The sequence below is a fragment of the Echinops telfairi genome, unplaced genomic scaffold, assembly GCF_000313985.2.
Source record: "Echinops telfairi isolate 266 unplaced genomic scaffold, ASM31398v2 ScPeMD7_7459;HRSCAF=8497, whole genome shotgun sequence".
Lineage (NCBI taxonomy): Eukaryota > Metazoa > Chordata > Mammalia > Afrosoricida > Tenrecidae > Echinops > Echinops telfairi.
The window spans coordinates 6,812,390-6,826,071 of record NW_022111359.1 but is presented as its reverse complement, the minus strand read 5'-3'; the positions used below and the strand labels follow the sequence as shown (position 1 = coordinate 6,826,071).

The following is a 13,682-nucleotide window of genomic DNA, read 5'->3' as shown; positions in this document are numbered from 1 at the left end:
CTTGCTTTGCACACGCGGGACCACTGTCCAGCATCGCCTGGACTTTCTTCCACACCACCACCACCACCACCACCACCACCGCTGAGTGGGTTCAAACCACCCCCGTTTAGATTGTGCAGCCAGTCGCCGGCAACGCGTTCTGCACCACCCCGGGACACCTCCGGGGGACGTGCACCTGAGGTGGAGGTGGAGGTCCACCACCAGGACCCCACCAAGTCACACCTGGGACTCGGACAGGGCCTTGGCGAATTGGGCCAGGCCCAATTGCACAGCCCAATTGCACTTCCACGCAGGCAGGCCGCACAGGTGCTCTCAGGGCACAACACGACAGTCATGAAGAGCCCCCAGTTGGGTGGCTGACCCCATCAGGGATCAAGTTAGAAATCCAAGACCAAGGGTCCCCGGCGCCTGACTTCTCTGGAGCCGCCTGGCTCTTCTAGACACTAGGGGCAGACATGCCAGGGCTCCCCCCAGTTGATGGCTTACAGCTGCCCGACTCCAACCTCTGCCTCCGTTCTCACCTGGCTGGCTCCCTTCTGCATATCTCTCCTTTTGTAAGGACACCGCTCAAGATTAGAAGTCACCCACTGCCAGTATGGCCTATGTCAGCCTAATTCATGTCATCGGCAACCACCCTGCTCCCAAACGAGAGCTCAGTAACCGGTGCCAGGGACTGAGCAGTCACAGTTTAACTCCACATCATGGACATGGACCCAGTCTACACTCGCCCCTGCTCAGCCACACACACCAGGCCCCATCTTGTCGGACACACATACAGGACAGACACCACGTGGGATCACAAGCTCACACACACGTCATGTTCTCAGTCACACACACACACGTCATGTTCTCAGTCACACACACAACACACAGAGCGGGCACCCTCTCAAGTAAACCATGACACCTTGAACTCACAGCCACAACACACACACACTCTTTCTCTCAACACTGATGCACACATGTGTTACATAACCACACACCACTACAAACACCAGGGAGGGCACACATTCGGGCGTACGCACAACAGGCACGCACAGTCAAACGTGTGCGCACATCCACACACACTCAGTCACAGCTTGTGCACAGCCAGTCACACCCATATGGGCTCACCAAATGTGTTGGGCTGGCTGGCTAGAGAAACAAATCCAGGGAGACTCATAGGTGTATAAGAAAGAGCTTTATATCCAAGAGCAATTAAATATTGAGAAAACATCCCAGCCCAGTTCAGGTCAAGTCCTTAAGCCCGGTATTAGACCGTATGTCCGATACCAATCTATAAATTCCTCTTCAGACTCATTAAACACATGCAGACCACAAATGCAGGAAGATCACAGGCCAGTGGGTGTAATGTCCTGTGGATCCAGTGGTGGTGGAAGCATCTCAGCCCTGGCGTGGGTCTCCACGTGGCTCTAGCTCCATCAGGCTCATCGTCGCCAGTAATGTCTCACAAGATGTAAGCAAGTGTCCTGACTCCAGTGAGCTATTTGTCTCCTTAGTGCCTCCAAATGAGGTCATCAAACTGCGACCTGATTGACAGGCTAGATTCCACCCCTGCACAAGTTGACACCAGATTATGTTAACTACCGCACGTGCCAACCCAGCCCAACTCGAGTCCTTAGGTCTCCTGCTGGCCGGAGCCCTCTTCAGCAGCAGGTGGATGCTGCAGAAAGATGAAGCAGGAAGCAGGGAGCTCAAAGACCGGTGGGGGCAGAGTTGAGTGGATCCACAGTTGGTGGGAACATGGCAGGGATCTGACAGCTCCCAGGTTGGCTCAGGGTCGGCAGCCCACGTGGGGCTACCCCTGGAGGCAGACACAGAGTCCCAGCCAGCAGGGTGAAGAGCCAGCGAGAGAGGTTCCTCGTGTGTCTCTTATAAAAATGCCACACACCCCAAGGACAGGTTGGACTCCACCCCTACCTCCGCACAGGTACCTTCAACTTGGCATAAAATCTCACTTACCTCACCCAGTCACACCCTTGTGACCAGTCGCACCCAGGTACACACTCCAACACGCCCGGCCACACACGTGGGCATACCCAGTCCTGCGTGTGCACAGCCAGTCAGACTTGGTCATACCCTCGTGCCCATTCAATCACCACATCAACCCCATGCTCCTTCACTCCCAGTCACACCCAAGCACACACTCGTGTAAACTCAGCTACACTGAGGCCCAAAGGAATGCACACAGCCACACATAGACACACTCACAGTCACAAACCGTTAGGACCACACGTGCACACACATGCACACACACGATCGTCACACAGGCACAGAGCAGCAGACACACACACCCCAAACACAGAAGCAAGACCAGTCCCAGATCCCCTAAGCCTCTTCCTGTTCCGCAGAGGGAGCCCCCCTGCCTTGTTTGACTGGTTCTTCGAAGCAGGCTGCCCAGCCTCCCTCCAGGAGGGTAAGTGGGGGTACCAAGAAGGTGTGGGTGAGTGAAGGGGAGCTTGGGTCCTGAACTCACTGACCTGCTCTCCACCTAGATCCCCCCATCATGCGGCAGTTCCCCCCAGACTTCAGGGAGCAGGTATGCAGGACGGTTCCTCCCACCCAGGGTCAGGGCCAGCTACCCAGGGAAAAGGGGGCTGGGGTCTTGGGATTGGAGCTCAGGAGCAGAGGCCCAACCAGGATGGCTGACTGGTCTGTGCTCTCTCCTCTCTCAACTCATAGGAGGCCATGCAGATGGTGCCCAAATTCTGCTTCCCTTTCGATGTGGAGAGGTATGGAAGGGAACAGATGCCCACACACCCAAGGGCCCCACATACCCAGGGTCCCACACACTAAGGACCCGCATACCCAAAGACAATGGAATCCAGATACTTGGGGACCCAAAGACCCGTGTTGTTGGGGATGGCTGTGGGTCCAGGAGACAGGGTACCTAGATCTCTCAGAGTCCTCTCCCCCTGCAGGGAGCCACCCAGCCCCGCTGTCCAGCACTTTACCTTCACCCTCACGGACCTGGTGGGCAACCGCAGGTTTGGGTTCTGCCGTCTGCGAGCCGGGGCCCAGAGCTGCTTGTGCGTCCTCAGGTGCGGGCCTGCGGTGAGGGCTAGTGGGGAGCACCCTAAGGGTGGGACATGGGGCCTAGGGCTGCGGCCCTAGGCTGGGGGGAAGGGGTCATGAAGGTGCATCTTGAGATCCGGGGCAGGAGATACACCTTGAGGTGTGGGCCTGGGGGCCTGGGCTGGGGTGAGGACAGGGGTGCACCCTCAGGTGTGAGACATGGGAACCTGGAGTGAAGGGGGTTGGGGACCCTAGACCAGGGCTCACTTACAGGGAAGTCTCTCTTGTCTCCCCTTTCCACAGTCACCTTCCTTGGTTTGAAATCTTCTACAAGCTGCTCAACAACGTGGGGGACCTCCTGGCCCAGGGCCAAGTGAGACCAGTCCCCTCCCACTAAAGCCAGCACTCCGCCCTTCCCTACCATGCCCCCACCCCCTCTCAAAACGCCTTCCAGGATCTGCCCAGAGCCCCTTGGCCTCACCTAGACCACGCCCAAACCTCAATTAACCCCCCCCCCCCATCCAGATCTCAGAAGTCGATGAATTGCTTCTAAACCTCCTGCAGCAGCCCCTGCCCGGACCCCAGACCTCAGTGGGGTTGGAACTGGTGAGTGACCCCTTCCCTGACGAAGGGCCCCAGGTGGACAGGGGGCTGCTCCAGCGCTGGGGAAGACAACACAGCGACCTCCCACTCACCTACAGGGCAGCGGACTGACCATCTCCAGTGCACACAGCATCCCAACCACCACCCCCAGGAACGACAGGCCGGTGAGTGGGGGCTTGGGGACCCTAGGGGATGGGTCACCCAGAGAAAACCGGCCTCCGAGTAACTGGTCCGGCCGTCGGTCACCCCACTAGCTTTCCTGCTTCGTGGCCCCTGATTCCGGCCGCCTGCCCTCCATCCCTGAGAATGTGAGTAGGGGGCTGGGAAGGGGCTCAGCGGGCGCATGGGCAGAGGTCCTGGCGGCCGCCCGCGCCCAGCGCTCTTCTCTGCTCTTTAGAGGAACCTAACGGAGCTGGTGGTGGCGGTGACCGACGTGAACATCGTGGGGCTGTTCGCTGCGCTCCTGGCTGAACGGAGAGTCCTGCTCACCTCCAGCAAGCTCAGCACCGTAGGCGGGGCCAGCGACAGGGGCGGGGCAGCGGGCCTGAAGCCCAGCCTCCTGGGGCGGGGCCATATGGCACGTCTCTGGCTCTGCCCGCTCGGATATTGAGGGCTAGTTGATTGTTTAGGGGGGTAATCAGTGGGGCATGGTTCTGTTCTGGAGCACTGGGTCCAGGCTCCACCCATATGGGTCAAATTAAGCCTAGCCCCGCCCTCCCGAGGGTAAAGTCCAAATTCAAACCGAGCCCACTGCTGGCAGTGGGTTCGGACTCCTAGTGACCCTGTAGGGCAGAGCAGGACTGGGCTATTCCCTCAGAGGATGGGTTTGAACAGCCGACATTTCTTTAGCGGCGCTTAATCCCACAGCACTACCAGGCTTCTGAGGGTAAGTGACAAAACCCCTCGAAAAATCAAACCCATCATCGGATTGGATCCTGACTCAGCGACCCTGTAGGTTTTCTGAGACTAAATCTTTGGGGGAACAGGTAGCCTCACGTTTCTCCCAACAAGAGTCCCCACGGTTCCTTCCAACCCAGTCCAAACTCAAACCACTGCCATCAAGCCAAGTCGCCTCCATAGCAATCCTATATAGGATTTCCAAGACTGCAAATCTTTATGGAAGCAGACAGCCTCATCTTTCTCCTGAGCAGGAACTAGTGGATTTGAACCACTAACCTGTCGGTTTGCAGGCCAATGTTCGCCAAAAGAACACCCAGTGCTAGCTAACCCCCGTACTCACAGCAAACAAAAATGAAACTCACTGCCGTTGAGTCTTGCCGACTCATTGTGACCCTATAGAACAGGCTAGAACTGCTCCCAGAAGTTTCTGAGACTGTAACTATTCACAGGAATAGAAAAGCCTCATCTTTCTCCCATGTAGCAGCTGGTGGTTTTGAACTACTAACCTTGAGGTTAGAAGCCCAATGTGAAACCACTACACCACCAGGGCTCCTTTTAGACCACCCAAGGAGAGCTAAATTCTAGCAGCTCCTAGGACAAATACCTAGAATTTGGATGCTGACTCCACCCCCTATGGGCAGGACCAGGAAAGGGCTAAATAATGGCCCCTCCCTGTGAGGCGGGGCTAGGTGGTGGCTCCTCCCCTGAAAGCAGGACTTGGGGGACTGCATGGTGGTGGCTCCTCCCCTAGGGGTGGGAGTAGGGGGGGGTGTCTAGATTATAGCCCCTCCTCTAAGGGGCGGGACCAGGGGGGGTGGTTGCAGGATGGCTACGCCCCCTATGAGGAGGGATCAGAAGGGGTTGAGCCCTAGCCCATCTCTCTGCAGGAAGGATCAGTGGGGGGGTGAGTTCTAGTTGCCCCTCCCCCGCCTGACTTTGTCCCTGACCCAGTAGCATGGGGGAGGCGGAGCTGGGGGAGCTGCTATCTCAGGCCCTGACTTCAGGGCCCCCACCTGTCCCCAGCTGACCTCGTGCGTCCACGCATCCTGTGCCCTGCTGTACCCCATGCGCTGGGAGCATGTTCTGATCCCGACGCTGCCCCCGCACCTGCTGGACTACTGCTGGTGAGGAGCGGGAGCCGGGGAAGAGGCCGGGGACCTGGGGGTGGCTGCACATGACATCACCCCTTGGTCCGCAGCGCGCCCATGCCCTACCTCATCGGAGTGCACGCCAGTCTCGCGGAGGTGAGTGGAGGCGGACTCGCGAATGGCAAAGACGGGGAGGCTCCCTTCCTCCCCATCCCCGGGGAGCCTGAGCTCCGAGCAGCCATCCCCACCCTCTACAGAGAGTACGCGACCAGGGCCTGGAGGACGTCGTGCTGATGAACGTGGACTCCAATACCTTGGAGACGCCCTTCGACGACGTGCAGGCGCTGCCCCCGGACGTGGTCAGTGTCGACACACACACACACACACACACACACACACACACACCCTCTCGGGCCACATTGGGAGGCAGAGGCTCCATCCGCCCACTGGCCTGAGTCCTTGTCCTCATCCAGGTGTCCCTGCTGAGGCTCCGGCTAAGGAAAGTCGCCCTGGCCCCCGGAGAAGGGGTGTCCCGTCTCTTCCTGAAAGCCCAAGCCCTGCTTTTCGGGGGCTACCGTGACGCGCTGGTCTGCAGCCCGGTGAGCACCTGCCGGCGGGGGCGCGGGGAGAGGGGCTTCGTGTGTCCCTCTGAAAGTCACGACAACGGTGGCTGACACCTGGCACCCCCGGAGCATTTAGTCTGTGCCTGTATTTGCTCGCCTGTAAAATGGGATTCAGGCAGCATGTGCAATCCAGCCCTGAGAGCCGCACGCAGACGAATCGGCCAATGCATATTAATGAATATATGCAAAGTGCTTGGAATAGCTCCTGGCACCTAGGAGCGGTGCGTGAACGCTTTCCTCTGATTTAGAGAGATGAGTACAATTATGGTGCCACTCATAGAGGAAGGAGCCAGGGCTTGAGAGCCCACAGCTGGAGAGGGTGGAAGCCACGCCTGCTGCCTCTCAAACCCACGTTTTTCACACTTTTTCTAGAAACCCGTTGCGGGGGAGGGTGTTCCAGTATCTGACGTTCCTCTGGCGTCCTCGCTGAAAATGGGTCCAACTCTCTCCCCTGGCCCCGCCCTCCGCCCCATAGGGGCCTGCTTGTCCCCTACAGCCCCCTCCACGGTCTGTCCCCCCGCCGCAGCCAGAGGGCGCGCGTGAGCCCCCGAGTCAGGTCCTCTGCCCACAGCCCTCCAAGGCTCCCGCCGCCTCGGGTCAAAGCCAACGCAGGCACACGGAAGGTGCTCAGTGTTTGCAGTAGAGATGATGGGTGGGAGGAAAGAAGCAGGGTCCCGGAAAACACAGAGAGACCAAAGAGTGGCTCCTTCTTCCAGGGCCAGCCCGTGACCTTCAGTGAGGAAGCCTTTTTGGCTCAGAAGCCCGGGGCGCCCCTGCAGGACTTCCACCGGCGGGCCGTGCACCTGCAGCTATTCAAACAGGTGCCGGGGGGCCTCTTCCCGTCACCTAGGCGGGTGGGCTCTGGAGGTCCGGACCAAAGGAATGGTCCTGAAGCTATAGAAGCGGGGCCTAGTGTAGGGGGAGGGGCTAGACGGACTCAGGGGCTTCTGGGAGGAGCGAGGCTGGAATGGACTTCTTGCATTCTTGTGTACCTGAGGGGTGGGACCGACTGGGCGGACTACTGGGCGCCTGGGGGCAGGGCAGAGCGGGGGGCCAAGGGGCGGGGCTGCATGGACTCTTTCTGTCTTGGGGGCGTGGCTAGAGACTTGCTTTTGGGGGCGTGGCTAGAGAGACGCGTTCTCAGGGGCGGCGCTAGGCTGGAGTGGACTTTCGCATTCTTGTGGACGTGACGGAGCGGGGGCAGAGGGGTGGGCTCAATGGTCTCTAGCGTTCCTGGGGGCGGGGCTTGGACTAAGGGGTGGCACAGGGCGCCTGGGTCTCTGAGGTGAAGCTGCTGTGGCTGCGGCAGGCGGAGACGGACGCCGGAGATCCTGAGCTCAGGGGCTGGAGCGGATCGGGTGAGGTCTCCCACTCTGGGTCTCCCAGGTGCGAGGCAGGGCTGATCCCTGAGCTGGACTCCAGGTCTTCTGACGGATGAGACTCTCAGGGAAATTGAAATAGAACCAAAGTCGTGGATTTTCCAAGAAGAGGGTTCTCCCAGAGAAATGAGGGGAGGCGGTCTGTGCTGACTCCGAAGGGGGCTGGGTCCAGATTGTCAACTCCCTGAATGTGGGGCCGGATCGAGAGGGGCGGGGGGGAGGGGGAGTGGAGGGCTTCCACAGGTGCGATCTCTGACCGCCAGAGGTGGCACCCGGACTCCTGGTTCCTTGGGAAGCGAGAAGACCAAATCTTGGGTCGCTGGAAGGGGCAGGAGCCCGTGGCTTCCAAATCTTGGGCGCTGCGTCCTGGCATTCAGAAGAGGGTCTGACCAGACTGTTCCCTGTCCCCAGTTTATCGAGGGCCGGCTAGAGAAGCTCAATGCCGGAGAGGGCTTCTCCGATCTCTTTGAGCAGGAAATCACCTGCAATGAAGCCTCCTCAGGTGAGCCCGGAGCCTCCGAATCCACCCCACACCCCCCTCCGTGCCACGGCCCCACCTCCCCCGAGGGCCCATTTAACCTCTTCCTCTCCACACCCCAGGCACGCTGCGCTCCTACCAGCTCTGGGCCGACCACCTTAAGGTAAAAAACACCACTCACTCCTTACCTCTGAGATCTTGAATTCCTTTCATGCCAACCCAGCCACCCTGATGCCCACTGATCAAATCCACTGCCATGGGGTCGATGCCGACTCATAGTGTAGAACTGCCCCTGTGGGTTTCCGAGAAGGTACCTTTTTTAGGAGCAGACAGCCTTCCTCTTTCTCAGGCAGAGTGGCTAGTGGAATTGAACTGCTGATCTTTCTGTTAGCAGCCCAACTGTAAGCACTAACACCATCAGGGGGAAACTGAGCCGGCATCACACAGCAATACATGAGGGGGGCAGAGGTGAGGATCCAGACCCTGGGGCCCACACTGCCCCACCGATGTGTCTCTGCAGAAAGGTGGGGGTGCCCTCCTACACTCCGTCAAGGCTAAGACCCAACCAGCCATGAAGAACATGTACCGATCGGTAAGACAGGTAGAAAGGCGGCACCCCTGGAGGGAGTGGGGAGTGGAGACAACACAGAACATTCTAACTCCACACACATGGTTAAATGCAAAAAAAAAAATTATTTTTAATCAGAACTGCCCCTGCAGTTAAACCTTGAACAATTTCCCCTTGCATTCAAAATGAACAACCAAGACTCCAATCCCAGTTTTTTCGCTTGCAATTCTGACCCCAAGTCCAGTGGTGGTTGTTGTTTTTGGTGGGGGGCGCCGTGAGATGGGATATCGGTCAGTTTCTGGAGCTCCAAACTGGCCACTGGCCACTGGCTTCTGGCCTCAGCCTTTAGCCCCCTGGCCCCGTTTTTTCCCACCATTCAGGTTTGGCCAAGCTCATTTACCTTCCAGTCTCCCCCTCCCCACCCATCCCTTAGGGAAGAATCATTTAAAAAAAAAAATTGCAGTACAGGGGACTCCAACCCCGGGGGCCACCCCATGTCTGTCGAAGCAGGACCATGCGCTATGGGAATCAGCTGTGGCTGATAGTTTTGTTGCTGCTGCTTTGGGGAAGCAGGGGGCCAGGCCTTTCTTCCAAGGCACCTCTGGACAGATGGGAAGCACCTTCTGAGCCACCCGGGGGGCTCCTCTCTTCCCCGGGGATACTTCTGAATTATCCAGAAGGGACAAAAGCTGTTGCTGAGGTGGTACATGAGGGGAGAATGAGCACAAGGAGGGGGTGTGAACTAGGGAGGGGCAGGTGGCAAGACAGATGGACGACAGGTGTCCCTGGGAACAGAAGAAGTGGCTCTCACACACCCTGGCTGCCCACCCACTTCTTGGTCTTTCCGTAGGCCAAGAGTGGCTTGAAGGGGATGCAGAGCCTTCTGATGTACAAGGTAAGCCCAGTTGGTGAGCAAGAGAGGTGGAGGAGAGTGGAGGAAGGGGCTCTGGGTTCACCCACCCTTCCCCTAGGATGGGGACTCTGGCCTGCTAAGGGGAGGCTCCCTGAGGGTCCCGAGCCTTGCCAGCCGCTCAGACCGTCTACAGCAGCGCCTGCCCATCACCCAGCATTTTGGACAGGTAAGAAAAACCCCTCTTGCCTTCTGCCCATCCTCACACCCCAGTCACCGGCTGCCAGGTGGTGCCAGGTGTCAGAGGCGAACTGGGCTCTACAGGGCTTCCAATGACTGTTTTTTCAGACAGCCAGGCCTTTCTTTCAAGGTGCCGCAAGGTAAATGCCAACCTCTCAGTTAGCAGCCAAACCCTCTCACCATTTGCAATTCACTGCCCTGGCCCCAGACACACCCCAAAACTCCAAACTCCCTGCTACCAAGTCGTTGCTGACTCACAGGGTAGAACTGGCCCTGTGGGTTTCTGAGACTGTCACTCTTGATGGGAGTAGAAAGCCTTACCTTCCTCCCTCACAGTGGCTGGTGGCTTCGAACCGCTGGCCTGTTGGTTAGCAGGCTAACTTGTAACCCCTAGACCCCCAGGGCTCACACACAGAGCCCTGGAATTAGCAGGGAATTATCTTTCCCTCCAGGGACCTCCCTTCTCTCCTCCCCCACCCCAGGATTCGCCCCACTTCTCCCAAATGATTGGGTCTTTGAAGCCCCTCCTGCCACCCCACCTTCTAATTCTGTCCTTTGTAGAACCGGCCCTTGCGCCCTAGCCGGAGACACAGGCTGAAAGAAGAAACTTCTGAGCCTCCAGGGTAAATCTGTGGGGCAGGGGGCTAGGATGGATGGGGTGGATAAAACCCACACCCCAGAGGCACAGGGGTGGGGGTCGGGAGGTCTGGGGGGGTCCTCAGACAGGTAGCTAAGACTGCCTACCCTGGGCCAGGATGCCCCCTCTGAGCCCTGAGGGCAGTGAGGGGTCATGGGCAGAGGAAGCCCTGGACAGCAGCTTCTTGGGGTCCGGAGAAGAACTGGATTTGCTGAGTGAGATCCTGGACAGTCTGAATGTGGGGGTCAAGAGTACAGGGAGTCTGCGGCCCAGCCAGAGCCTGGACTGTTGTCACAGAGGGGACTCGGACAGTGGCTTTAGCCTGGTGAGACACCCCCCACCCCCACCCCCCACTCACTTACCCAGTCAACTTCTGTGGGCCCACCACATCTGTCTTCACCCCACCCCTACCCAGCTTGAAGTGTCAGGAGGACCAAGATGGCACCCAGAGGAGGAGAAGCTACCAGAACACCAACCCCTTTCCCTGCCCACCGACCTGCCATCTCACCAATGCCCCCAGGCCTTGGATGCCTCAAAAGGCATGAAGACCCTCCATTCCCAGCTGCCCGCTGAGGCTAGCCCAGCTGCCCTTCCTCCACCACAGTCCTCACCTGCCTCTGCAGACCCAAGCTGCCGGGGGACCCCAGAATCCTCTCCTCCCCCCAAGCTCTCCCCCCTTATCCTACATCTCTCCCCTCCACACAAGGCAGCCGAAGAATCTGGAGTCTGGGAAAGCCAGGAGCGAGGGCTCTCCACCATGCCCACCCCTCCAGAAAGCCCTCCACCTCCGCCCTCCCCAGAGCCCAACCTTGATACTACCTGGATGCCCCAACCCCAGACTGTTTCCTCAAATCCCAGTTCTCTGGATGGCCCCCGAGATCAGCCTTCCCAGGGGCTGCTGGTGGAGCAGGCTCCTCTCCAGCCCCTCATAGAGCCAGGAGCCCCCAGGACCCAGCCCCAGGCCAGGAGCCAACCCCGAGTCTCAGAGCTAAAGAAATGCTTTGAGGGTTAAGGTTCAAGGGTCTGGCCCTCAATAAAGGCACCTAAAGCTAGAATTGGTCTGTCCTACTGAAAAGCCCCACCCCTCATCACTCTCCTTCTAGCTGGTTCCCAAACCCACCACCATCAAGTCAATTCTAACTCATAGGGATCCGATCTATAGTTTCCCAGACTGTAAGTTTTTAGGGGAGCAGACCACATCATCTTTCTCCCGAGGAATGGCTGCTGGCTTTGACCTTGGGGTTAGCAACCTGACAACTAACCCTAACCCACAGTTGTAACGGGGTTCCGGTTAAAGCCTCCCTCCCCCAGGAAGCTCTCCCTTGCTCCAGTTAGTCTGTGAGCCCTGTCTTGGTCTCTTCCTCCTGGACTTATATCCAGCCTCCCCTGACCCACAGCCACTCTGCGGCAGTGGTTACACATTGGACTGCAATCAGCAAGGTTGGCAACTCAAAGTCACCTGCAGCTCCACCAGAGAAAGACAGGTTTTTCTACTCCCATAGGGAGGTACAGCCTCAGACACTCACACGGGCGTTCCAGCCTGTCCTAGAGGGTTGCTATGAATCGGCATCCACTCAATGGCAGTGAGAGACTGGCTCAAAAGGAAGGGGGTGCGGGGAGAAGAATGTGGCAGGAGCCTTCATTAGGTCCCCAGTGGTACCAAAAGCCTTGTGCCTGAGGTCGGCGGTTTTCCAACCCATGCCTGGCAAATGGTTCCCATCAAGGTAACAACTAAGAAAACTACCCGTGGGACACAGCACACTTCTACCCTGTCACACACGTGGGTCAGAATGGGCTCACATTCGAGAGCGGGTTTGGCTTTCTTGTTTGGTTTTATTATTATAATTACAATGACATCACTACCAATGTTATAAAAAGGGGACAGGAAAAAGACTCTGGCTGCCCTGACCCCCAGGGGCAGTGTTTAAAGCACCTTCATCCTTTTCTATAGTTTACCGGGGCTGGGGACTGAGGGGGTCTGTGTGCCCAGGGAGAGATGTGCTTTTTCCCTGCAGTCACACAGCTGGGAGGAGGGGGGTGGAGGGGGACCTAGATGGGCAGGCAACCCCGCACCGTGTCCTTCGCGTCCTGGGGGGGCCGGGCCTCAGCTGCGTGGGAGCACTGAAAGGAGAGGGAGAGAGGCAGGTGTTGGGCCGGCTGGGTGGGGCTGATGCCAGAAGAGATGGTGCAGCAAGCAGGGCAGTGGGTCCCCAGCCCCTGCACCCCAGCTCCAAGTGAAGTCAAGCACAAGGGGCAGGCATGCTGCGGGGTTCCCAGGCCCACAAGTCCTTCAGAGCTGTCAGAGGCCCATCTCATGGGTGCTGTGTGCAGTTCAGGGTGGCGGCAGCAGCGGCAGCGGCGGTGATGGCAGCAGCAGGCCCCAGGGTTCAGATAAGCCGCTCCTCCGGAGGCAGCTTGAGGTTGGGGGGCGGTGGAGCGCGAGCACCCACCTGCTCCTCGCTGCTAGGTCGGTAGGTGCCCTCTGTCTGCCGCTTCTCCCGAAGCTTCCGCACAAGCAGCGCCAGCCCCACGGCCAGGAGCAAGGCACCCAGGAGGGAGAAGACCACAATGATGGCTGTGAGGGCCTCCTGGGACTGTGGAGAGAGGATGGGGTGACCTCCTGGCATTTCAGGCCTCAGCTAGGGGCCCTGCATCTCCCAACCTGCACATCCTTGGGGGCGCCTCCTTCCCGCATCCACCCAGATCCACCTGCCATTTTGGGGGTTTCCACCCAGGGTTCTTGAGCCCCACCAGCCACCGGTACTTCCCCTGTATACCTGTCACCTGGGGGCTCCTGCTACAACACACCTGTGAGCACAGCCCCTACCGGAGAGGTGTGGAGGACTCCGGAGCCCCTACACTTGCCATACTTGAGATCCTTATCTATCTCCATCCCCTCCTGGGGTTTCCAGGTCTTTCTACTGGAGTCTCTTGGTTTCCCCATTGGCCTGGAGGCCTGTCTCTCCTTCCTGCCCCATTCACCTGCCAACCCTAGAACTCTAAGCCCCTCAAAGGTGCCACATGCAGGGCTCCTGGCTCACCACCCCCTCTCACATTTACACTCAACTCACCAAGCCTCCCTCGGTGCCAGGACTAGTGGTTGTCGAGGTACCGTTCTCATTTTCTCTGGGGTCCAGTGGTGGGGTGGAGGCTGGCGAGGGAGAAAGATGGAGAAGAAAAATTAATCCCCCTGAGCATGATAGTGGCACAGGAGGAGAATCAAGGGAAATAGAGGAAAGAGCTGGGAGGCAAAGGGCATTTATAGAGGTCTAGATAAAGACATGTACATATGCAAATATATTTA

The 13,682-nt window shown here is 58.3% G+C and overlaps 2 protein-coding genes across 3 annotated transcripts in view; one reads left to right on the top strand and one right to left on the bottom strand.

Moving 5' to 3' along the window:
* Positions 1 to 2,499: 2,499 nt before the first annotated feature.
* DENND1C (DENN domain containing 1C) lies at positions 2,500 to 11,433 on the top strand. The gene is made up of 21 exons (XM_004714238.2): positions 2,500 to 2,536; positions 2,680 to 2,729; positions 2,919 to 3,038; positions 3,316 to 3,385; positions 3,538 to 3,618; positions 3,714 to 3,779; positions 3,870 to 3,923; positions 4,013 to 4,123; positions 5,539 to 5,639; positions 5,714 to 5,759; positions 5,861 to 5,962; positions 6,077 to 6,202; positions 6,943 to 7,047; positions 8,017 to 8,107; positions 8,206 to 8,246; positions 8,604 to 8,675; positions 9,502 to 9,546; positions 9,623 to 9,730; positions 10,303 to 10,364; positions 10,496 to 10,703; positions 10,794 to 11,433. The coding sequence occupies exons 1-21, from the start codon at positions 2,504 to 2,506 to the stop codon at positions 11,388 to 11,390; spliced, it is 2,289 nt and encodes a 762-aa protein (XP_004714295.1). The 5' UTR covers positions 2,500 to 2,503; the 3' UTR covers positions 11,391 to 11,433.
* Positions 11,434 to 12,191: 758 nt separating this feature from the next.
* CRB3 (crumbs cell polarity complex component 3) overlaps positions 12,192 to 13,682 on the bottom strand; it is a 6,344-nt gene continuing 4,853 nt past the window's right edge. For both annotated transcript variants that reach the window (XM_045300099.1, XM_004714336.2), the window contains exons 3-5: positions 13,450 to 13,529; positions 12,829 to 12,972; positions 12,192 to 12,499 (exon numbers count right to left, since the gene is read on the bottom strand). In XM_045300099.1, coding sequence (XP_045156034.1) covers positions 12,428 to 12,499; positions 12,829 to 12,972; positions 13,450 to 13,529 — 296 coding nt within the window. In that variant the 3' untranslated portion in view covers positions 12,192 to 12,427. The remainder of the gene's footprint in view (positions 12,500 to 12,828; positions 12,973 to 13,449; positions 13,530 to 13,682) is intronic.

Excerpts from the sequence above, each read along its gene's own strand:
- DENND1C (XM_004714238.2), top strand. The coding sequence starts at position 2,504 with ATGCGGCAGTTCCCCCCAGACTTCAGGGAGCAG. Across the intron at positions 8,676-9,501 it reads TGAAGAACATGTACCGATCG|GCCAAGAGTGGCTTGAAGGG; the intron begins GTAAGACAGGTA and ends GTCTTTCCGTAG. Across the intron at positions 9,731-10,302 it reads TCACCCAGCATTTTGGACAG|AACCGGCCCTTGCGCCCTAG; the intron begins GTAAGAAAAACC and ends TGTCCTTTGTAG.